At 35.9% G+C, this 24,639-nt stretch overlaps 1 protein-coding gene across 1 annotated transcript; it reads left to right on the top strand.

Moving 5' to 3' along the window:
- The first annotated feature begins 2,002 nt into the window (after positions 1-2,002).
- On the top strand, positions 2,003-15,103 carry LOC132754406 (uncharacterized). The gene is made up of 6 exons (XM_060745032.1): positions 2,003-2,426; positions 2,756-2,829; positions 11,236-11,376; positions 11,642-11,756; positions 13,643-13,715; positions 14,273-15,103. The coding sequence occupies exons 1-6, from the start codon at positions 2,172-2,174 to the stop codon at positions 14,386-14,388; spliced, it is 774 nt and encodes a 257-aa protein (XP_060601015.1). The 5' UTR covers positions 2,003-2,171; the 3' UTR covers positions 14,389-15,103.
- Positions 15,104-24,639: the final 9,536 nt, after the last annotated feature.

Genomic DNA, 24,639 nt, shown 5'->3' with positions numbered 1-24,639 from the left:
TACTTATGATAATGCACATGCGCAGCTAGCGAAGCTTATTGAGAGGAGCAGGAATTGAAGTTTTGCTACACCCCGCATATAGCAGAGGCACTTGGTTTCGGGATAAAAAAAAATCGTTTGAGTAGTTTGCTTTTATTTGCGTTAATCGCTGAGTATGTAATATTTACATATAAGTGAGAAATATTACATACATACTTAACGAATAACGCAAATAAAAGCATATGTTTTGCTTTGAAGATACCTATGTGTTAAAAATTGAGAGGGTACCTGTGATATAAAAATTCAAATGAAGAGAGGTAGCCCGTGCCGCTGCAAAACCGAAAGTATGGTGTTTTTATGAATTTTTCATTTATTTTTGACAATACACTGTCATTTGTCCGAAGATGATATGTATATGAACATATTAAATATTTATGATGCATATATAATCAAGCCACAGGTTCATTTCAGCCCAAAAAATATGTTGAGATGATGGGCGAGGCAAGACATGTCGATTTTTTGTAGCTTATTGTGAAGTTGCAGTACATGAAAATCGGGCACATGACAAATTAACACATAAATAAAACATTCTAGTGTTCCGTGGTATACATCTTTTCTACGTGTCATACCTCCTTTCCTTGTTACTGGATTGTTATCCACCGCTGGTTTGTTTTAGCAGAGAATGACCTGTGCATGTTCAAAGAGGGTACCGTTGGAGCAGATTTCGCAAAGAGGGTAACGATATGGATATGCACCGTGATTTAAATCTTTTACTATAAATACATAAATTTAAATGATGAAATAGTGTTCAGCAATGAAAGATTAAACTGATATGTACATAACCAATAAAAGTCAGTAAAGATGCCTAAAATTATCTTTTTTATCAAAGTATTTATTTTTTATCAAATAACTTAATTCATGGACATTTATATGTAACTTAAATCCAACTTAATAGCTACTCTTAGTTCAAACATCAGCATCATTAATGGTTTGGTATGAATAATCTAAGTAGGTGGGAAACACTGAAAGTGTCTCTGAAAAGTCCCAAGGGTGTTACCCAGGATCAAACCCTGGACCTCAGGAGTGATAGTCAGTGGTCTAACCAACTGAGCTATATCCCAAGCTAATCACCTTCTTAGACTCTTGATATATGATATATACCCTGACATGTCTTTCCCTCAACATTCATGATAATATTCACAACTTTATTCTTCTAACTTTTGTTGTGTTTGTTAAACATTTAAGTACCATGTAGATATGAGGCACCGGTATACCAAGGGGTGAGTGAGCATGTTATTTATACCGACAATCTGTAACAGACCTGGGTACAAACCTCCTGATCTTTAGATTTACAGTTTTTCAGATTTACCACTCAAATGCAGCTGAGTGTTCAACGCTAAACATAAAATATTTTGTATCATCAACAATAGAAATCATCGATAGAAACAATATTGATGTAGCGTTGATATTTTTTGTAGATCAATAATCTATACACATTTTAAAAAATTGATTTTGACTAATTAATTAAATCTCTAGAAATTATGAAAAATTCACTCAAAACATACGGAAGCAGGTGTCCATGTCCATACATGTGAACTCTCCCATCTTTAGTGGGAGACTCCCACTTTCTCCACAGACACTTGAGTTGTGGAGCTCAAAACGCCTTAAAAATCCAAATAAAATGCATATTTGTCAATCCCAGCACATGTACTGATCATATATATAAAAAAACTTAATATAAGCCGTTTTGAAAAAAAAAAATCATATTTCAACGTCTATAATAAGTGTATTATTATAGACGTTGAAATATGAATATATATTTTTATTTCGTGCAGTTCACTTTAGTTGGGTTTTGGCGAGGAATTCCAAATTATTTTATTAATATTGAATAGATTCTAATAGATCAAATCAAATGCCTGAAATGGATTATTTTTAATCAATGCAGTATTCTTAATGACTCATTTCTCAAGTACACATAATTCTAATTATACCTATGTCCAAAAACCCGATCGATAATAATCGCCAAATAGCCTATATAGATTTATGACAATCCTGTCTATTTTTAAACATCGGTTGTTGATATATGCTATTGTGACATTATAACGTTACTAACCATTTGAGTTTAGTTAAGTTATAGGTACCGGGATAAACCGTTTATTTATTGCGTGTCATTATATCTGTCATTGGATAAAATGGAGCCGAATTTAATAGACGAAACCGAAACCAGTAAAACATTATGTCAAGGTGTTGAAGAAATAAACATTAACTCAGAGGAAAGTAGTGACGTAAATGAAGAGGCTAGAACTAACGGGAATGAAGACTCTAAAGTCCACGGTGATGAAGGTATACACGAACATGACAATCGTATTACTCGGGAAGACGTAACATTACCAGAAGATTTCGAAGGAAAACTAGCTTTTGTTTTACGGAACGTTTTAACAGAAAAGGTATGCTATGTTTTTGATCAAGTTGGTTCAATTTTTAGACGCACATTCTTCAATAAGATCGATATCATTCTAATATAATTTATCACTGTAGAAATACCCTCCTTAATTATCATCAACGTTAAACCATAAAATATATTTATAGGCCTAATGTCATCAACCCAGAAAGAGAGGTCTAAGATTGTTTAATTAATGTATTAATTTCCTATTAAACACATAGACTCTAATTCCCTCCGAAAGTCCTGGTCATTGAACTATATAAGAGGTACTTTTTTGCAATGGACATTTTGCCATATATAGTATACAAGTTATACATTATAACTCGATTTTAGGAATGTAAAGATTACATAAAGAAGACTGAGAAGATGGGATATACAGATGCGCTTGTAAATATCGGGGGAGGAAGGTAATTACTTATCTATTTATACAAAATCATTTCATTTAACTGTATACAATAACATTTACATGAAAACAGAACAGAAAAAAACGTTTCCTTTTTTTATAAATACTGTAGCCGGATTAGTTTGCGGGGTGACTACAGCCCCGAATGGTTCGAGCACTGGGCCTAATTTAGCAACAGTAACAACAAAACAGATCAAATTAATGACATTTAATTTTGTGAAATAAGATTAAATTTCATTTATAATACATAAATATTCCCAAAGTACAGTTTAACTCAATATGATTTCATCAAATATATAATGTCTGAAGTGTTAATTAGTACAACTTCATCAGTGGCAGTGTAGCCCTATCGAGGTGTTTACTATTAACTTTCCTCAGGCTTCTTACCATTACTTACCACACAAACTTAGGACCAGTAACTATATACTTATGTCCAATCCAATTAGAAATCCACCGATTACAGTAATGCAAACAGGAGTTTATATTTAACTCACAATATAATGTTTAACATGGTTTTAAAATTTCTCAAAAGTACACCAAAATTTTAACCATTCATCAGAATTTCATAATAATATACTGTTTTAACAATTACAAAAACAATTTAATATCAAAGCTGTGTTTAATTTGAAAATGAAATGTTTATTATTATTTCCCTTTATTTTAATGTAGAATGTAAATACTTAACAATTATATTTGAAGTAATTATTTCCCTTTATATATATTTTTACATGTTAAGAAAAATATCTAACTACAAAAACTATTACACACCTCCCCCCTTATAAAAAAAAAATGATATTAAATGTCATTTTTTTTATAACAAAAATGTAAATGCCCTCACAATATACAATAATAACCAACAACAATTAATAAGTTTCAAATGTTTACAACATATTAAATTGCATTTATTGATTAACATTACTGTCCACAGTGGCCAATTTCTCTAGCAAGTCTTTGCCATTTTGTTTTATTCTCTGCGTATTCTCTGCAGGCATCCCTTTTGAGCTTTCCACACTTTTTGTCGTGGTCTATTCTCTCTTGCTTAGTTACCCTGGAATTGTCATAAGTATTGTAGGCTGGCATGGAAATTCCCTCAGGATCGATATATTTTTCATTTCTTACAGACTTAATAGTAATAGGCTTTTTGAAACATTTTGTCTGTTTATGACTTGTGTGAGCCTGAAGATTACGCTTATAAGCAAAGGTCTTGTTACATCCTGGACATATCCATAATTTCACTAGAGGCACATAATATGCATTAAAATGGTTCCTGTACTGGCAAAATGTCCGAAATACTTTCAGATTGTTGCATGCTGCAAACCTCACAGCACATTCCTAGCTTTGGGAATGGAGTTCCAGGAATTGACGTGTCTTCATCTAAGACTATTTCGTCCATGTTTATATCTAACAAAAAACAAACAACTGATGATAAGTTCAGTAGAAATTACATGAACAGTATGCATACATTAATACATAAATAAACATGTTTGACATATAACATGTTTAACCACTACCATATTTGAAGTCGCTTTGTTATATTGATATGTTAAAACAACGTTACAGTAAGTTGGATATACAAACAAAATAAAAAGAACGATTTTGAAATATCATATGGATATTTTTCCTAATTATGAATATAAAGATAATTACATATTCATTGTACCTAGACATTTTTATGTCTTATTTTACCCATTATATATAATCACATATATGTATACACATATATAGTAATATACATTCATTATGGCCACGTCACGCAAGCACCCAGACATTGATCGGTCTCGCGTGGACGAACATTAACTCAACATCACATTTATACCTACATAAGGTATCTCTTTAAATATATATGGTATCTATAAAAAAAATGAGTAAAAAAAAAAAAATCATTAAAACAAAATGTTATGTTGAACAATAGTGCGATTTGGTTACTATCTGTGTCTGTACTTTACTACCTATTTAAGGACTGTAAATCTGTCTAGGTCTTATCGAGCGACCAAAACGAGATTTCACAGGAGTTAGGGGAGCAATGTCCTCAGCATCACTCTCAATGTTATCAATATCATAATGGTTATCATCATTATAAGTAGCTGAGCAATTCTCAATTTGCCAAGCACTGGGTGCTTCGGCTCCTGAATACAGCTTCAAATGATCCACATGTACGTGAATGATTCTAGCGTTTGGGTCTTTTTGTATAGCATAAACTAGACTTGATCTCTTGATGATTATCTTATATGGACCGATCCAACCTAATTCTAACTTTTGGTTATTATTAGGTGGGTACCAGCGCCATACATAACACCTTCTTTTGAAACTCTCCTTATTTTAGGAAAGGTTTTAAAATCATGGGTCAAATTTCTTTGATGTTTTGCAGCAAACCTAATATATTTCTATGGGCCGTTTTAAAATTAAGCTTTAATGGTTATGCAAGCCTGTAACCCAACTCTAACATAACGGTACGGGGAACATACAAATTCCTGGTTGATTTGGTGGAGAAACCATAACATCAAATCAAAAGGGGCATCTTATTTTTCCCTTGAGCAAACATTAAACATATTTTGGAGTACATTTGGTACTTAGGGCTCTGTTCCCCTAATGCCAATTCATGAGATAAAAGGTAAATATTCGTCCCCAAGTTATTTGATTATCATACAGCAAAAATGTGGGAAAACATTTGTTTAAGCTTACGCCATGAATCGCCCAAGGCCATCAACTCTGGGGTCTGTAAGGACAGGTTCTGGTTTTGTCTATTTCTAAGAACTTACATACTTCCGTAAATAATTTGGAAGTAAAATTTCGACCTTGGTCAGTATGTATTTGTTCTGGACAACCAAATCGGCATATTACTTCAGTAACTAGCTTATCCGCTACTGTAAATGCCGTTTGATCAGGTATTGCAAACGCTTCTTTCCATTTGGTAAAGTAGTCACCGACAACCATGATATACTCGTTATTGCTATCTGAAATTGGCAAAGGACCGCAAATGTCAATAGCTACTACCTGAAATCGTCTACTGACTGAAAATTGTTGCAGCGGGGATTTTCCGACCCCAGGACCAGGTTTACATCTTGCACATAAGTCACATTCTACGCACCATCTTTTAATACTATCAGACATATTCGGCCAATAGAAACGTTTTTTAACAGCCTCTAACGTGCGATCTCTACCAAAATGTCCCGAGATTCTTTTAACATGTAACTGATCAAAAACATCTTTTCTTAGCACTTGTGGTAATATCAAAGCATGATATGTACTGAAATCAGAAAACATTTGTTTATAAAGAACTCCGTCATGTAGGGTTAACAATTCCCAATGTAAACATAATGTTTTAGTTTCTGAATCAAAATTTTTAATATCATCTTTAGTGGGAATGTTGTCATTTTCCTTAGCCAATAAAATGACACTGATACAAGGATCTTCAAGTTGAAGTTTTCTTAACTCATCTTTTCCGAATGATCCCACCCAATTAGTCAAAGGGCAACTCTCAGACTCATTACTTATAGTATTTACGGAGATAGCAGTGCCACTTTCGACCGCGAAAGTACTAGTATTCTCAGACCCATTGTCTGGTGATTCAAGCTCAAGGCCTGAAACCGCACCGTCTGCTATATGTCGCGAGGTAGACTGTTTTGACCCTCCCAATGCAATTTTGTGGCAAGATAAGACACAATCCGTCTTTTTAGGTGCGCAGTCTACACATTGCCCATGTTTACAATTTTTAACTGATCTAGATAACGCATCAACATGCTTCATATGAGACCCTTTACGATGAACGATTTCAAAGTCAAAAGTAAATAATATGCTAAGCCATCTACTCAACATTCCATCAGCATCCTTAAAATTTTTAAGCCAAACGAGGCTAGCATGATCTGTACGTATTTCGAAGCGTTTACCAAGTAAATAATGTCTGAAATGGCGGACAAAGGTTACTACAGCAAGTAATTCTCTCATGGTAGTACAATAATTTTGTTGCGAAGCCGAGAGAGCTTTACTTGCGTAAGCAATGACTACCTCCCGCTTGTCCTGTATTTGTGACAAAATCGCAGCTATTCCGAAGGCTGAGGCATCCGTTTCCAAAAATAAAAATGCCATCTCGAGAAGGATATGCTAACACCGAGATTCAGTTAATTTTGATTTCAGTAGATTAAAGGCTTTTTCACACTCATCATTCCAGCGAAATCGTACTTTCTTTTTTGTCAGTTCTGTTAAGGGTTGACAAATCTCGGCACAATCCGGGATATGAGGCCTATAGTAATTGACTAAACCAAGAAAACTTTTAATCTGAGTTTTATTTTCTGGTTGGGGCCAATCTATTACCGCCGAGATCTTTTTGGGGTCACAACTGACTCCCTTTTCTGAAATAACATGGCCTAAAAATGAAACTTGTTTTTGAAAAAATTTACATTTGGAAGGCTTTAATTTTAGATTTGCTTGTCTCAATCTTTCGAACACTTCTGTGAGATTTTCGAGGGCACTTTCAAAGTCATGACCAGGAATAACTACGTCATCTAAATAACATAAACATTTCCGCCACTGTAAGCGCCCTAGAACAAGTTCAATTAGTCTTTCAAAGGTTGCACCAGCATTTACTAATCCGAATGGCATAACCAGAAATTCGTGTAAGCCACGACTTGGTGTTGCAAATGCAGTCTTACACTGATCTTCGGGATGCATAGGGACCTGCCAGTATCCTGAAGCTAGGTCAATACAACTATAAAATTTTGAGCCAGCTAAAGTGTCAAAAATTAGCTGAGTATTAGGTAATGGATAAGCGTCAGTTACAGTCACGGAATTCAACTGTCTATAGTCAATAGCGAATCGCCAACTCCCGTCTGACTTTTTTACAAGACAAATAGGAGATGACCAAGGGCTATCGCTTGGACGAATAATATTTTGATCCAACATTTTATCTATTTCATTTTCTATCACTTCTCTTTGAGCAGGTGAATATTTACGAGGAGGGACCTTAATAGGACGTGCCTCACCTGTATTGATTTTATGAGCAGCGAATTTAGCTTGACCCAATTTTCCATCAGGTCCTACGAATATATCTTGATATTTCATAATTAAGTTTGTAAATCTAGACCTCTCATCTTTTGTCAATTCAGAAGAAATATTCTCTATCAATGGCCTCAAGTGCTCAGGCAAAGAATTGGCATAATCCAAATTTTTTTCTTGTTCTGTATTAACCACTTGTTCTATCATATTGACTGTACCTATGGTCTGACCTTGTTTTAGTACAACAGGCTTATCTGTAGCATTAAATACACAACAGGCATGCGTTCCATCAGTAGCTACAAGACTCCTAGCTATTAAAAGACCTTTCTTAGGGGATTCTTTAAAAGGTTCTATCAAATAGTTGTTCTCATACAAGGGATAATTTGCTTTTGTCAAAGTTTGTATCTCAGACAGTGGAGGAACAATAGTTTTCTGTAATAGTGAAACCTTTCCAACACAGTTTGAGCTGAGCTTGTGAAGTTGCACTATGCCAGCTTTAGTTTGCCATTCTAAAGATTTCCAGGACAATGATCGCCCATGCTTGGCAATGAAATCTTGTCCTACAAGACAGTTATTCCCCTTTAGATCGGCAACAAGGAATTCCCAGTCATAAGTCTTGGCTTCTGTGGAGAATTGAAAAATAGCTTTACCGAGTATGTTGAGGATAGACCCATTGGCTACAGTAAGTTTCTCATCAACTACATTAAAAGTAGGCTTTTTGTTTTGTAACTGCTCATAGAATTGTTTTGATAATATAGACCAAGGGGAACCGGTATCAAAAAGTGAACGTGTTTTTTCTCCATTAACTACTGCATGGAAGTACCAGCAAGCATGTGAAGAACTAGGGACTGTACATGGACTAACTGTTTCTATCCTGTTAGTATCAGATGAATTTTTAGTTTCCTTAATAGGAGAAGGAGACCTAGATCTATTTCTTACTACAGCGGTTCTAACTTTATTTGCCTCAAAATATTCTTTTGTCTTAACTTTTGCGGGAGAAAGAGTCGTCTTCTCCTTATGAAAAACACGCAATGACGGAGCTATACTCTTTTTATTATCTTCACCGTGGGTATCATCATTCTTAAGCGTATTGACTTGAGAATTAACTAAGTTAAGATTTTTCGTGTCCTCACTGAAAGTAACAGATTTATAAGGCCTACTATTATTGGAAGAGGCTGAGCTAGAGGCCTTTAGCTCAGCCTGTTTGAGTTTTCCGGACACCTGGTTGCTACATGACCCTCTTTTTGGCAATGATAGCAGACTATCCTGCGAATGTCTCTTTCGGGATATCTATTTTTGTCTTGAGATCTAAATTGATTATCAGACTGTAAATCTAACTTATGATCTTGACTGTAATAATCTTGTGACCTAGCCTGTGCTCTATTTGGCTGAAACGGGTTCATGACACTTTCATAGCTCTGAGCCAACTTAAGTAGTGCTTCGAGAGTAACGGGATTGATTTTCTCCATTTCAAGCCTTAAATAATTTTTAAAATCATAATTCCCTATCCCTTCAATGAATTGATTGCAAATTATTTCATCTAACAGTGTGCCCTGTTGTCCAGGGTAACCTAAACCCGCTAATCGACGTAACTCAAAAGCAAATGCGTCAATTTTCTCGCCAGGGTTCTTACGTCTACGCCTAAACTGATTTTTGTAAGCACTTATACTTGTTTTGTCACCATAGCGTTGTTCAAATGCCCCCTTCAAGCTAAAGTAATCTTCACTCTGGTCAGGATGTAATGTATCAAGATAAAATCGCGCCTCATCCTTCATACAAATTCTAAAACGCAATGTAATAGTTTCAGAGGCCCATTTATTAAATCTAGCTATATCTTCAAAAGTATTGACAAAGGTTATCCATCTTTCTTTGCCACTAAAAGAAGGGGGTTCAATTTCCTTATGTTTTGGTTCAGAATATATGCCTATGGCTCTTGGTTCAACTGTACTGTTTTGATTAGAAGTAAGAGGCACATTACTCAAATAGTCACTATTGAAAACATTTCCTGAGTTAAGCACGGTTCTTGATTGGGGAAAAGATACAACTGTTGCATTTGGTACAGGAGCCCGAGCAACATTAGCAACATAAGATGACCTACTTAATATAGGATATCTAGGCATGTTCAATGATGTATGAGGGGACTGAAGGGACTGGTCATTAAACAGGCCATATGTACTAGCAGGTAAATGAAAAGTCAGATTTTGATCAGCATAAGATGGTCGTCCTACAAGGCTAGACACATATGTCGAAGTCACCGCAGTAGGGGTGCTTGCGTAACGTGGGGGTGGATTCCTATAAGCCATCGTAACTACTATCTAGTCAAGCAACAAACATAAAGTACGCAATAAATATCAACTCAAACAATATCTTTGACTATCAATGAATATATCAATATTGAATACAAATACAAATCAAATTTTTAATTACTGTATATGCTAAATAAATAGGCCCACCCAGGGACGCCAAAATGTAGCCGGATTAGTTTGCGGGGTGACTACAGCCCCGAATGGTTCGAGCACTGGGCCTAATTTAGCAACAGTAACAACAAAACAGATCAAATTAATGACATTTAATTTTGTGAAATAAGATTAAATTTCATTTATAATACATAAATATTCCCAAAGTACAGTTTAACTCAATATGATTTCATCAAATATATAATGTCTGAAGTGTTAGTTAGTACAACTTCATCAGTGGCAGTGTAGCCTATCGAGGTGTTACTATTAACTTTCCTCAGGCTTCTTACCATTACCTTACCACAAACTTAGGACCAGTAACTATATACTTATGTCCAATCCAATTAGAAATCCACCGATTACAGTAATGCAAACAGGAGTTTATATTTAACTCACAATATAATGTTTAACATGGTTTTAAAATTTCTCAAAGTACACCAAAATTTTAACCATTCATCAGAATTTCATAATAATATACTGTTTTAACAATTACAAAAACAATTTAATATCAAAGCTGTGTTTAATTTGAAAATGAAATGTTTATTATTATTTCCCTTTATTTTAATGTAGAATGTAAATACTCAACAATTATATTTGAAGTAATTATTTCCCTTTATATATATTTTTACATGTTAAGAAAAATATCTAACTACAAAAACTATTACAATACCAAGGCATTAATGCGTTGTTTGTTGCAAAGTCTCCCTTTAATTCTACCGCTTGCTATGTTATATTAAGGAGAATTAAAATCGTGGTCCCTTTGTGAACATTCGCACACTTATAATGAATGCACGTGAAAAGCCGTGCGGTTTACTACATGCGTTGAATAACAGTCACGCTCTGTCGTTCTAAAGGTGCGAGTCACCGAAAATATGTAAGGTGACCACTTCTGTTGTAAATAAACATTACAGTATAAAACATGGTTGCTTTAAAAACTTCCTAACGCTTGTTCCCTACACCAGGCAACAGATGATGAAAGATGTAAGAAACAACACGAGATGTATTTGGGATTCATTCGAAGAAGCAGACAATATCTGGCAAAGGATTAAACAATTTATACCTGACAAGTGGCGAAACAGAGAAGTAATGGGATTAAACGAAAGGTACAGTTCATGTACTTAGTTTTTGAAAAGTTTTCAATTAGTGAACTACATGTAAAATAACAGTGAAGACAGACTAGTTTATTAACTTACTATTTCCTTAGCGGATTTTATGAGAAAAGTTGTCTCTTAAAATGTGTTTGTGTCCACATATTTTAATTAGTAGCTTTAAATAGCTGCGTCCAATTCAACGAATGTTCTTAAAGTACATTATATATAAACGATTAAGCAAGAACAAGTTTTATAATTCTGTAATGTATAATTTAAGGTTAAGATTTTTGAAGTACAATCCTGGTGAATATTTTGCTCCACATATGGATGGTTTTTACATGAGGGAAAACGGAGAGAGAAGCTTTGTCACCATACAATTATATCTAAACCAGGTAATTATCTTAACCTGTGTAGACTTTAATCCCATATTTGGTGCTAAACAACAAAACAAAACGGCCAGTCACTTGATGACTGAAATACATTGATTTACAACTTTTTTTGGTCAAAATAGACACCGTACTTTTGTTTTGTTTTTGTTTATTGTAATATGGCAAAGTTGTGAAGGGCATTACTTCCGACAAGAAAGGGCACCTGAGTAGAACTCAGGTCACTTAACCCATTACTTCATATACACGCCTTTTAACGCCTTTTTCCCCCCCCCCCCTTTTTGTTGTCTCAAATGATGAAAAAATGCCTTATTTAGGCCCCAAACACTTGTTTTTGTTTGAGAAATGTTGTTAAAAAAAGTGACCTCTTTTTCGGCGCGGCCCCCCAACCAAAAGATACATCAGGGGGTTGCCAGAAGGGGGATGTGCCCCCTTCTGTTTGGGGGGTTTGAAGGGGGGCAGAGTCCCCCTCATCGCCAAGAAAATTTTGGACTTGTGAGAGGCTGTAAATGACCCCAGATTGATCATAAGGTAACGTGTAACCAACGCTGAAAAGCATTTGACTCTATCTCAATCCATTGAGAAGTTGCAGCACTTTGAAATCAATTTTGATGGAAAAAATCAACGCAAAATAGTGATTTTTGGGGCAATTTTGAGATGTCCCCCTCGTTGCCATGGTAACAGAAAATTTAAGCCTGAGCATGTTGTTGCAAGGGCAATGGTCCAGTCAACATTTGTGCCAAGTTTGATTAGTGTTGAAGCAGTTTTTATAGTATTATAGCAATTTGAACTTGTAACGGGAGACTTTTCAATGAAAACAGCCATTTTTCACAAAATGCTCATGAAGCAATGGGTTAATGAAAAAAAATTAAAAAATCTGCAAAACAACAATTTTTCTTCAAATTTATATGACAGGCCATGTTTAAACATGAAAAAACGCGATTTAGGGTAATTTCAAGTATTTTCATCATTTTCTGTTAACCCATTACTTCATATACACGCCTTTAACGCCTTTTTTCACCCCCCCGCCCCCTTTTTGTTGTCTCAAATGATGAAAAAATGCCTTATTTAGGCCCCAAACACTTGTTTTTGTTTGAGAAATGTTGTTAAAAAAAGTGACCTCTTTTTCGGCGCGGCCCCCCAACCAAAAGATACATCAGGGGGTTGCCAGAAGGGGGATGTGCCCCCTTCTGTTTGGGGGGTTTGAAGGGGGGCGGAGTCCCCCGTCATCGCCAAGAAAATTTTGGACTTGTGAGAGGCTGTAAATGACCCCAGATTGATCATAAGGTAACGTGTAACCAACGCTGAAAAGCATTTGACTCTATCTCAATCCATTGAGAAGTTGCAGCACTTTGAAATCAATTTTGATGGAAAAAATCAACGCAAAATAGTGATTTTTGGCAATTTTGAGATGTCCCCTCGTTGCCATGGTAACAGAAAATTTAAGCCTGAGCATGTTGTTGCAAGGGCAATGGTCCAGTCAACATTTGTGCCAAGTTTGATTAGTGTTGAAGCAGTTTTTATAGTATTATAGCAATTTGAACTTGTAACGGGAGACTTTTCAATGAAAACAGCCATTTTTCACAAAATGCTCATGAAGCAATGGGTTAATTGATGTCACACTAAGGTATCGTCAGAAGTGTTGGCAGGGTAATTTGCCTTGATTTGATGCCTTTTTTACCACTTACATGTACTAAAAATTGTGCACGAAAACCCTGCTGTAGTAATACATGTATGAGCTAAATAATATATTTTACACTTATCGGAAGGATTTTCTACTTCCTTTCAGCACACTGTTACATCACATGTGAAATTATGAATACGTTACCCTGCCTTTATATTTTTTTAAAGAAATTGCCGCTGGTATAGTGTTCTCTGTTTTCTTTTGATAGGGGTTTAAAGGTGGAAGCACAACATTCATGTGTTTCGAGGAATTGGAGAGAATGGAAGTTGTACCGGAAACTGGTACATTTTGTATTACTTTATAATTATACATAGTACATTGTATATAAATTATCATAGTTTCATCCATTGAGCCAAACATAGATTTAAATGAAATTTAAACTTTGAGTGAGACACACAGAAATATTTGGATGATTTGCTGTAAACATATAAACATTTTGATTTTAAAAAGGAAATATTAACACATTTTAACAATGTTCTTTAATTATATCTAATTTACACCAATGATTGGAAGGTATTGTTACCTTTACCGGGGCCTGGTGATAAGCCTTTGTCACCAATATAGATCGAATTATATCGGTCTGCGCTTCCATGTAGTCCTTATCACCAGTCTATAGCTAGGCCAGCCTCCGCATCCCAAATATCCCTAAAATTGATAATTGACATTTCCTACAAATCCAGGTTAAGTGTTTATCAAGTAACAATTATTCAATATACTGTCAGAGGATATAAAATATCACAATCATTTTCCTGCTTCTTGTTGGTTTTTAAAATCAATGTTTTTTGTAAATAATTTGAAGCTCAATTTTGATGAAATAATTTGATTTTTCCCCTTGCAGGTATGGTGTTGGTCTTTCAGCACGATATAATGCACGAGGGTTCTGCCCTTCTAGAAGGCAGGAAATACTGCATGCGCACTGACATCATGTATAGTGCAACATCAGCAAATGAGTGAAGGGTTCAGAACTGTGTAAATTCTAGACTTCATTGTATAAATATCTACAAATATGACTGCACAAAAACAAATGTTTTCAAATTAGAAAAAAAAACTCGGAATTCTTAGCAAGTATATCTGCAAATATTCATGATTGAATTCTTCTGTAGATCACTATTTGCCAGATCTTTTTAAGTGATATCTTAAGTTTTTCACGTTAATAACTGACTGAACAGTACATGTAGTTAAAAAAGAGTGGGTTGATTTGAGTATATCTGAAAAAATGTAACCCGAGTTACACTGAAAAGGACAATTACATGCTGTGAAGATATTGGTTAAAATGCTGCTGGTCAGTTAATGTATACACCAATAAGAAAATTCATCTGACGAACAAGTTTCTGCAAACAAGCAACAGCAAACATGATTTTATTATAATTTAAACAAACAATATTTTTTACAAGATATCGCGAGCAGTGCTCCTATGTTGATAATTTTAAGTATTATTAATATATGTAAATCAATTTTTAGCTCACCTGTCACAAAGTGACAGGGTGAGCTTTTGTGATCGCTTTTCGTCCGGCGTCCGTCCGTCCGTAAACTTTTGCTTTAAATGACATCTCCTCATAAACCACTAAGCCAATTTGGTCACCTTTAAAAATTGTTCAAAGAATTTAATTCCATGCAGAACTGTGGTTGCCATGGCAACCGAAAGAAAAAACTTAAAATATCTTTTTTTTTTTAAAAAACCCAAAGAGCTAGAGCTTAGATATTTGGCATGAAACATCTTCTAGTGAGTGTCTACCAAGTTTGTTCAAATAAAAGCCCTGGGGTCAAAATTGGCCCCACCCCAGGGGGTCATTGATTTTCCCTAAATGCATATAGTAAAAACTTAAAAATCTTCTTTTAAAGAACCCAAAGAGCTAAAGCTAAGATATTTAGCATGAAACATCTTCTAGTGAGTGTCTACCAATTTGTTCAAAAAGAAGCCCTGGGGTCAATATTGGCCCTGCTCCAGGGGGTCATTGATTTTCCCTATATGCATATAGTAAAAACTTTTAAAAATCTTCTTTTAAAGAACTCAAAGAGCTAGAGAGCTAAGATATTAGAAACATGTTCTAATAGGTGTCTACCAAGTTTGTTCAAATTAAAGCCCTGGGGTCAAAATTGGCCCCGCCATGGGGGTCGTTGATTTTCCTTATATGTGTATAGCAAAAACTTAAAAAATCTTCTTTGAAAAAAAAACAAATAGCTAGAGTTTAGATATCAAGCATGAAACATCTTCTAGTGAGTGTCTACAAAGTTTGTTCAAATAAAAGCCTTGGGGTCAAAATTGGCCCCGCCCCGGGGGTCATTGATTTTCCTAATATGTGTATAGCAAAAACTTAAGTCTTCTTTGAAAAAACCCAAATAGCTAGAGTTTAGATATTACACTTTATGTGTATAGTAAAAACTTAAAAAATCTTCTTTTAAAAAACCAAATGAGCTAGAGCTTAGATGTTTAGCATGAAACATCTTCTTATGGGTGTTTACCATGTTTGTTCAAATAAAAGCCCTTGGGTTAAAATTGGCCCTGTCGGGGGGACAGATCATTGTTTTTCATTATAAGTGTGTAGTAAAAACTTAACATCATGAAACATCTTCTAATGGGTGTTTCCAAGTTTGTTCAAATAAAAGCCCTGGGGTTTAAAGTGGCCCCGCTCCGGGGGCCTATATACAGGTGAGCGACCTCACTTCCCTCTTGTTAGGCTAATATTGGTGAATTTCATTATGTTATTTGTTACTGTTGTGATTTATACTGTGCAATACAGCCACTGTTGGTTCTTGATTACAATATGAACATACATTTGTATATTTCTTTTGTTAATTCTTGCCGTTGCTTATAGTAAAATGTATATTAACATATAAGTTTAATTATTTTTGTGACGAAAGGGCTCTAGGATGGCCCTTGATCGCTCACCTATCGATAAAGACTAAATGGCAAGGATATCATACCATAATATTGATTATTATAGACAAAAACAGGCATGAGGTTAGAATCTTGGTAAACTGATATCAAATTCCATTTCAGCGTCTGAAACTTCGCATATGGTCCGTAATTCATAACTGTAGCTAAAATACAAAAAGACAGACTACGCACAATTAGGTCGCACTAACCTTACATATACTTGACTATAGTAACAAAATCTTTACAACTACAAAAATCTGTCCCGAGTATTGTTCTTACAATGTAAATAATGTTTATTCTTCAACTGAAATTTATGATGCTTATTTGATATAAAATGTCTTTGAGCTTCACCTGTTAAAACATTCACATCACCTGTTACAAAGTTCACTGAATCACACACACATTCATAGTCTATAGCACACTTCAATTTTAATAAGCCGCAGTATTGACCGGCGTCACCTGCAAGTCATGGCCAACCACGGCATCAAATTATTTACTTAAATTAGACACAGGTAGCGCTTTGGGTATCCTTATCTTAAATCAGTTTGAACAACACCCCCTTTTAATGCCCTCAGAAGTCATTTGACTTCTACTGGGAACAGGTTTCCTATCTGTTGCAAGCTTAACCTGCTTTCAAGTGCAAGAGATGTCATTCAAGTTGCTATAAAGTAGACAGCAATATAATCCTTCAGTTTATAAACAAGAGCTGTCGGAGGACAGCGACATTTGACTAAAAGTTGTCACAAGGGTATTTCATTGAGTATAATAATGCTTACCTATATGAATACAACACACATGTTCAAAAAGTTACAAAGGCTTGTTATTAAGATGTTTTATCCGTTGAATCACTGCTTTATTACTATGAATTCATAAAATTGTCATAAAAAGGCACAAACCCTTCAGTAGTTATGACACGCAAAAACTTGACCCAAGTCGAAAAAGGGGCATAAATATTTAAAAAAAACAAAACAAATCAGAGTTATGGGACTTGTGCCAATCATGTCAGATAATCACAGAGAACAAGTGTGTGAAGTTTTAATCCATTCCCTTCTGTAGTTATTGAGATATCAGCTTACACGCAAAAACTTAACCAAGAATTTCTAAGTCGAAAAGGATGTTCTTCGTAAATAAGAAAGCTACAGTCGCTTCGCAAGCTCCGCTCCTTTTTAGCTTTCTTTACGAAGAACACCCAATATGCACTCTAACCTATACTTAGAGCTATGGGACTTGTGCCAATCATGTTAGATAATCACAGAGAACAAGTGTGTTCAATCCATTCCCTTCTGTAGTTATTGAGATACCAGCTTACACGCAAACACTTAATCACAGGGACGCCGACGTTGACAATAGTGCGAAAAGTCGAGCTAAACATCAGTTAACCTTAACCTAATACAAGTGACCTGCTCAGTAGAAACTTGATTTATAAAAAGTTTTATCATAGTACGGAGATTAATTACAAGGAAAAATGGTTATTCTGGTGAGATCGAATCACGCAATAGGTCAAAGGAAACACCTATAGATATTCCGCCCTGTAGGGTCCCAGAAGCATTGGACAAAAGTAACGGAAACTATAGATTTCTAATACGAGGGACATAACAACTCAATTTAACCTATATTTGAACATGAAATGTACCGTCGGAAAGATTATTGTTTTTTCTCACCAATAGTCTATTTTCACACGATTTGCACGTGCAATAAGATTTTAGTAGGCCATTTAAATGCATGTGTTTTGTATACTGGTTGTAAACATGGCTGAGTTGCATTGTGATTTGAGAGAGGAGCAAAGAGCGTATTGCAAAATTCGTGAAACATTGGGTAAATGCGCGTCAAAAATAAAAGCGGATCTAGATTATGGAGAAAATGTCCTCCATATCGAACAATATCCATGTGAGCGACAATGTTTAAGGAAGGTGGAACTAATGTAAAGGATGATCCCCGACCTGGACAGCTATTTCCGGTACCTCTGAAAATGCAACACCACTGTCAAAGCCATAGTCGTTGAAGATGCAAGATATACATCGGAGGAGATAAGTGACATATCGGGCCTTAGTGCATCATTTGTGTTTTCTATCTTGAAAGAAAAGTTGAAATTAAAGAAAGTGTGCGCCCGTTGGATCCCGCATTTGTTAACTTCTGACCGGAAAAGGGAGCGGGTTGAAAAAGCATCGGCTTTATTTACCCTAGGTGCCTGGGAGAAATTGTATTTTTATTTATGTATTCATTTATTTGTTTTATTTTGTTTTTGAACCCCGACAGTTAACTCAGTAGCAAAATGTGGGTAGGTGAAAACATCGATCGCCTGGTTGTTGCCCGACGTAGCTTTAGCGTTAAGAGTTATGTACGCTCTGTTTGACGGTGATGGAATAGAGACCCGTGTCGCCGTGACTGACGGGGGTAGTGTCACTAGAACATTTAAGCGTGACCATGTTCTCACTGCTGTAGTTAATCACTGCATAACAAAGAACTTAAGGTCTAGTCTGGGGTTCGCAGGATCAAATTACTTATGATAATGCACATGCGCAGCCTGCGGTCAGCCTCGGTTTAAGCTTATTTAGAGGAGCAGGAATATTAATTGAGGTTTTGCTACACCCCGCTTATAGCATAGGCACTTGGTTTCGGAATAAAACAAACCCGTTTGAGTAGTAAGTAGAATGAAGTGATTTTTGAACGTAGATGTCCCGATTCTAAAACCGTCATTTTTCCAAATTGTTACTAAAAACATCGGAATAATGACGGTTTTAGAATCGAGACATCTATGTTTAAATCGTTACATTCAATCAAAATTGAGTTCTACAGACCTCTCAAAAGGGTTTTATCCCAAAACCAAGTGGCTTATAGTCCTGCCCTCTCTCCTTGTGACTGATTAAATTCACACATCAAATCTTGCCCTCGCGATCACCGGTCCGAAACATGAAATGCCGTCGGAAGCGCTTTTTATACCAGCTTTTAAATAGTATACCCAATGAACAGTTCAAAAGTGCTTTTTCGGAATGGATTCTGAGGCTGGAAAAGTGTGTAGAGGTACATGGTGAATTTTTTTATTGCTCTACTAATCATTTTTCACAATTCTTTTGTAAATTTATACTAAGTCAAGGGTAATAACTCTAACAAAAATGAACAAGAGGGCCATGATGGCCCTGAAGTCGCTCACCTGTATATAGGCCCCCGGAGCGGGGCCAGTTTAAACCCCAGGGCTTTTATTTGAACAAACTTGGTAGACACCCATTAGAAGATATTTCATGCTTAACATCCAAGGTCTAGCTGGTCAAGTTTTTTTCTTTACACATATAGTTAGAAACAATGACACACCTGGGGCAGGGCCAGTTTTGACCCAAGGGCTTTTATTTGAACAAACTTTGTAGACACTTACTAGAAAATGTTTCATGCTTAATACCTAAACACAAGCTATTCGGGTTTTTTCAAAGAAGACTTTTAATTTTTTGCTATACACATATAAGGAAAATCAATGTCAGCCGGGGCGGGGCCAATTTTGACCCCAGGGCTTTTATTTGAACAAACTTTGTAGACACTCACTAGAAGATGCTTCGTGCTTAATATCTAAACTCCAGCTATTTGAGTTTTTTCAAAGAAGATTTTTTAAAGTTTTTGTATTACACATATAAGGAAAAGGAATGACCCCGGGGCGGGGCCTATTTTAACCCCAAGGCTTTTATTTGAACAAACTTAGTAGACACTCACTAGAAGATGTTTCATGCTTAGTATCTAAACTCTAACTATTTGGTTTTTTTCAAAGAAGATTTTTTAAGTTTTTGCTATACACATACAAGGAAATTCAATGACCCCCGGGGTGGAGCCAATTTTGACCCCAGGGCTCTTATTTGAACAAACTTGGTAGACATCCATTAGAACATGTTTCATGCTAAATATCTTAGCTCTAGCTCTTTGGGTTCTTTAAAAGATGATTTTAAGTTTTTACTATATGCATATAGGGAAAATCAATGACCCCCTGGGGCGGGGCCAATTTTGACCCCAGGGCTTTTATTTGAACAAACTTGGTAGACACTCATTAGAAGATGTTTCATGCTAAATATCTTAGCTCTAGCTCTTTGGGTTCTTTAAAAGAAGATTTTTAAGTTTTTACTATATGCATACAGGGAAAATCAATGACCCCCTGGGGCGGGGCCAATTTTGACCCCAGGGCTTTTCTTTGAACAAACTTGGTAGACACCCATTAGAACATGTTTCATGCTAAATATCTTAGCTCTAGCTCTTTGGGTTTTTTAGAAGAAGATGTTTAAAGTTTTTTCTTTTGGTTGCCATAACCAGAGTTCTGCATGGAATTAAATTCTTTGAACAATTTTTAAAGGTGACCACCAAAGGGGACATTCCTGTGAAGTTTGGATGAAATTGGCTTAGTGGTTTATGAGGAGATGTCATTTAAAGCAAAAGTTTAGGGACGCCAGACGGACGGACGGACGCCGGACGAAAAGCGATCACAAAAGCTCACCCTGTCTCTTCTTGGCTCTTATTAGTTAATAACAATAATCAAAGGTTTTGGAAAATAGTGTCACATCACAGAATTTGAAATTTCAATAGCTTCATAAAACAAGAGGGCCATGATGGCCCTGAGGTCGCTCACCTGTATATAGCCCCCCCCCCACCCCCGGGCCAATTTTTACCCGAGGGCTTTTATTTGTTTATTTGAACAGACTTGGTAGACACCCATAAGAAGATGTTTCATGCTAAACATCTAAGGTCTAGCTCATTGGGTTTTTTAAAAGAAGATTTTTAAAGTTTTTACTATACACATATAGTTAAAAACAATGACACCCAGCCAGTTTTGACCCCCGGGCTTTTATTTGAACAAACTTTGTAGATATTTACTTAAAGATGTTTCATGCTTAATATCTAAACTCTAGCTATTTGTGTTTTTTTCAAAGAAGATTTTTAAGTTTTTGCTATACACATATAAGGAAAACAATGACCCCCCTCCCCCCCGGGCTGGGCCAGTTTTGACCCCAGGGCTTTTATTTGAACATACTTGGTAGACACCCATTAGAACATGTTTCATGCTAAATATCTTAGCACTAGCTCTTTGAGTTCTTTAAAAGAAGATTTTTTAAGTTTTTACTATATATGCATATAGGGAAAATCAATGACCCCCTGGGGCGGGGCCAATTTTGACCCCAGGGCTTTTATTTGAACAAACTTGGTAGACATTCACTAGAAGATGTTTCATGCCAAATATCTAAGCTCTAGCTCTTATGGTTCTTTAAAAGAAGATTTTTTAAGTTTTACTATATGCATATAGGGAAAATCAATGACCCCCCCCCCGGGGCGGGGCCAATTTTGACCACAGGGCTTTAATTTGAACAAACTTGGTATACACTCACTAGAAGATGTTTCATGCTTAATATCTTAGCTCTAGCTCTTTGGGTTCTTTAAAAGAAGATTTTTTAAAGTTTTTACTATATGCATATAGGGAAAATTAATGACCCCCCGGGGTGGGGCCAATTTTGACCACAGGGCTTTAATTTGAACAAACTTGGTAGACATTCACTAGAAGATGTTTCATGCTTAATATCTAAGCTCTAGCTCTTAAGGTTCTTTAAAAGAAGATTTTTTAAGTTTTTACTATATGCATATATAGGGAAAATCAATGACCCCCCAGGGCGGGGCCAATTTTGACCCCAGGGCTTTTATTTGAACAAACTTGGTAGACACTCACTTGAAGATGTTTCATGCTTAATATCTTAGCTCTAGCTCTTTGGGTTCTTTAAAAGAAGATTTTTTAAGTTTTTACTATATGCATATAGGGAAAATCAATGACCCCCTGGGGCGGGGCCAATTTTTACCCCAGGGCTTTTATTTGAACAAACTTGGTAGACACTCACTAGAAGATGTTTCATGCCAAATATCTAAGCTCTAGCTCTTAGGGTTGTTTAAAAGAAGATATTTAAAGATTTTTCTTTCGGTTGCCATGGCAACCAGAGTTCTGCATGGAATTAAATTCTTTGAACAATTTTTAAAGGTGACCACCAAAGGAACATTCCTGTGAAGTTTGGATGAAATTGGCTCAGTGGTTTATGAGGAGATGTCATTTAAAGCAAAAGTTTACGGACGGACGACGGACGGACGACGGACGCCGGACGAAAAGCGATCACAAAAAGTCCACATGCAAAATCCCAGGTGCATAGCTTCACAGTGATGTTGATCATCATTCCTGCAAAGTTGCTCGATTATAACTCAAGCACTCAAGGAACAAATAACACAACATAATGAAACGGTTTTTACTAAGTCAAGGGCAATAACTCTACAAATACTGGATAAATCCACAAGGGAAATCGGAGGTGCACAACTACATATGCTGACCAAAATTCCTGTAAAGTTTCATGACTAGGTATAATACATTTTGAGGTACACACGATACAAATTGAAAATTTTCACTTAGTCAATGGCAATAACTATGACAAAACATATCAATTCACAAGTGAAACCCCAGATGCAAAACTTCACATGCTGATCATTATTAAAATGTCAACAAGTAAATTCAACTTCTTTCATCATTCTTCCAAATTGGGAAGATAAATAATTCAGGTATCTATAGAATTTACTAGGTCTTACTGCACTCATTAATGGTATTTCAGGTGAGACCTTAAATTCAGATGTTCAAGGCTTGTTTTTTTGAAATCTGGCAACTTCTATATCAACCCAATACCTCAGTAGAGACAGAAGAACAAACAGTATTCACTGATGTCGTAAAAATTGGTCACCGGAATGTGACAGTAACTTAACTAACAAGAGGGCCATGATGGCCCTGGGGTCGCTCACCTGAACAAAGGCCCTCAGGGCCGGGCCAGTTTAAACCAAAGAGCTTTTATTTGAACAAACTTGGAAGACACCCATTAAAAGATATTTCATGATGTTAAGATTTTACTATACACAAATTATGAATAACAATGACTTTTGACCCCCACCCTCCCCCTGGCAGGGCCAATTTTAACACAAGGGCTTTCATTTGAACAAACTTGGTAGACATCCATTAGAACATGTTTCATGCTAAATATCTCAGCTCTAGCTCTTTGGGTTCTTTAATAGAAGATTTTTAACTTTTTACTCTATGTATATAGGGAAAATCAATGACCCCTGGGACGGGGCCAATTTTTACCCCAGGGCTTTTATTTGAACAAATTTTGTAGACACCCATTAGAACATGTTTTATGCTAAATATCTTAGCTCTAGCTCTTTGGGTTCTTTAAAAGAATTTTTTTTTAAGTTTTTACTATATGCATATAGGGAAAATCAATGACCCCCTGGGGCGGGGCCAATTTTGACCCCAGGGCTTTAATTTGAACGAACTTGGTAGACACTGATAAGAAGATGTTTCATGCTTAATATCTTAGCTCTAGCTTTTTGGGTTCTTTAAGAGAAGTTTTTTTTAAGTTTTTACTATATGCATATAGGGAAAATCAATGAACCCTGGGGCGGGGCCAATTTTGACCCCAGGGCTTTTATTTGAACAACTTGGTAGACATCCATTAGAACATGTTTTACACCAAATATCTAAGCTCTAGCTCTTTGGGTTTTTTAGAAGAAGATTTTTTAAAGTTTATACTATATGCATATAGGGAAAATCAATGACCCCCTGGGGAGGGGCCAATTTTGACCCCAGGGCTTTTATTTGAACAATCTTGGTAGACACTTATTAGAAGATGTTTCATGCTTAATATCTTAGGTCTAGCTCTTTGGGTTCTTTAATAGAAGATTTTTTAAAGTTTTTACTATATGCATATAGGGAAAATCAATGACCCCCTGGGGCAGGGCCAATTTTGACCCCAGGGCTTTTATTTGAACAAACTTGGTAGACATCCATTAGAACATGTTTAATGCCAAATATCTAAGCTCTACCTCTTTGGGTTTTGTAGAAGAAGATTTTTTTAAGTTTTTACTATATGCATATAAGGAAAATCAATGACCCCCTGGGGCGGGGCCAATTTTGACCCACGGGCTTTTATTTGAACAATCTTGGTAGACACTTATTAGAAGATGTTTCATGCTTAATATCTTAGGTCTAGCTCTTTGGGTTCTTTAAAAGAAGATTTTTTTAAGTTTTTACTATATGCATATTGGGAAAATCAATTAACCCTGGGCGGGGCCAATTTTGACCCCAGGGCTTTTATTTGAACAAACTTGGTAGACATCCATTAGAACATGTTTTTACACCAAATATCTAAGCTCTAGCTCTTTGGCTTTTTTAGAAGAAGATTTTTTAAAGATTTTACTATATGCATATAGGGAAAATCAATGACCCCCTGGGGCGGGGCCAATTTTGACCCCAGGGCTTTTATTTGAACAATCTTGGTAGA

The sequence above is a fragment of the Ruditapes philippinarum genome, unplaced genomic scaffold (genome assembly GCF_026571515.1).
Source record: "Ruditapes philippinarum isolate M1 unplaced genomic scaffold, ASM2657151v2 ctg1619_1_1_1_1, whole genome shotgun sequence".
NCBI lineage: Eukaryota > Metazoa > Mollusca > Bivalvia > Venerida > Veneridae > Ruditapes > Ruditapes philippinarum.
The sequence above is the reverse complement of the archived record's forward strand: the minus strand, read 5'-3'. Positions and strand labels throughout refer to the sequence as shown.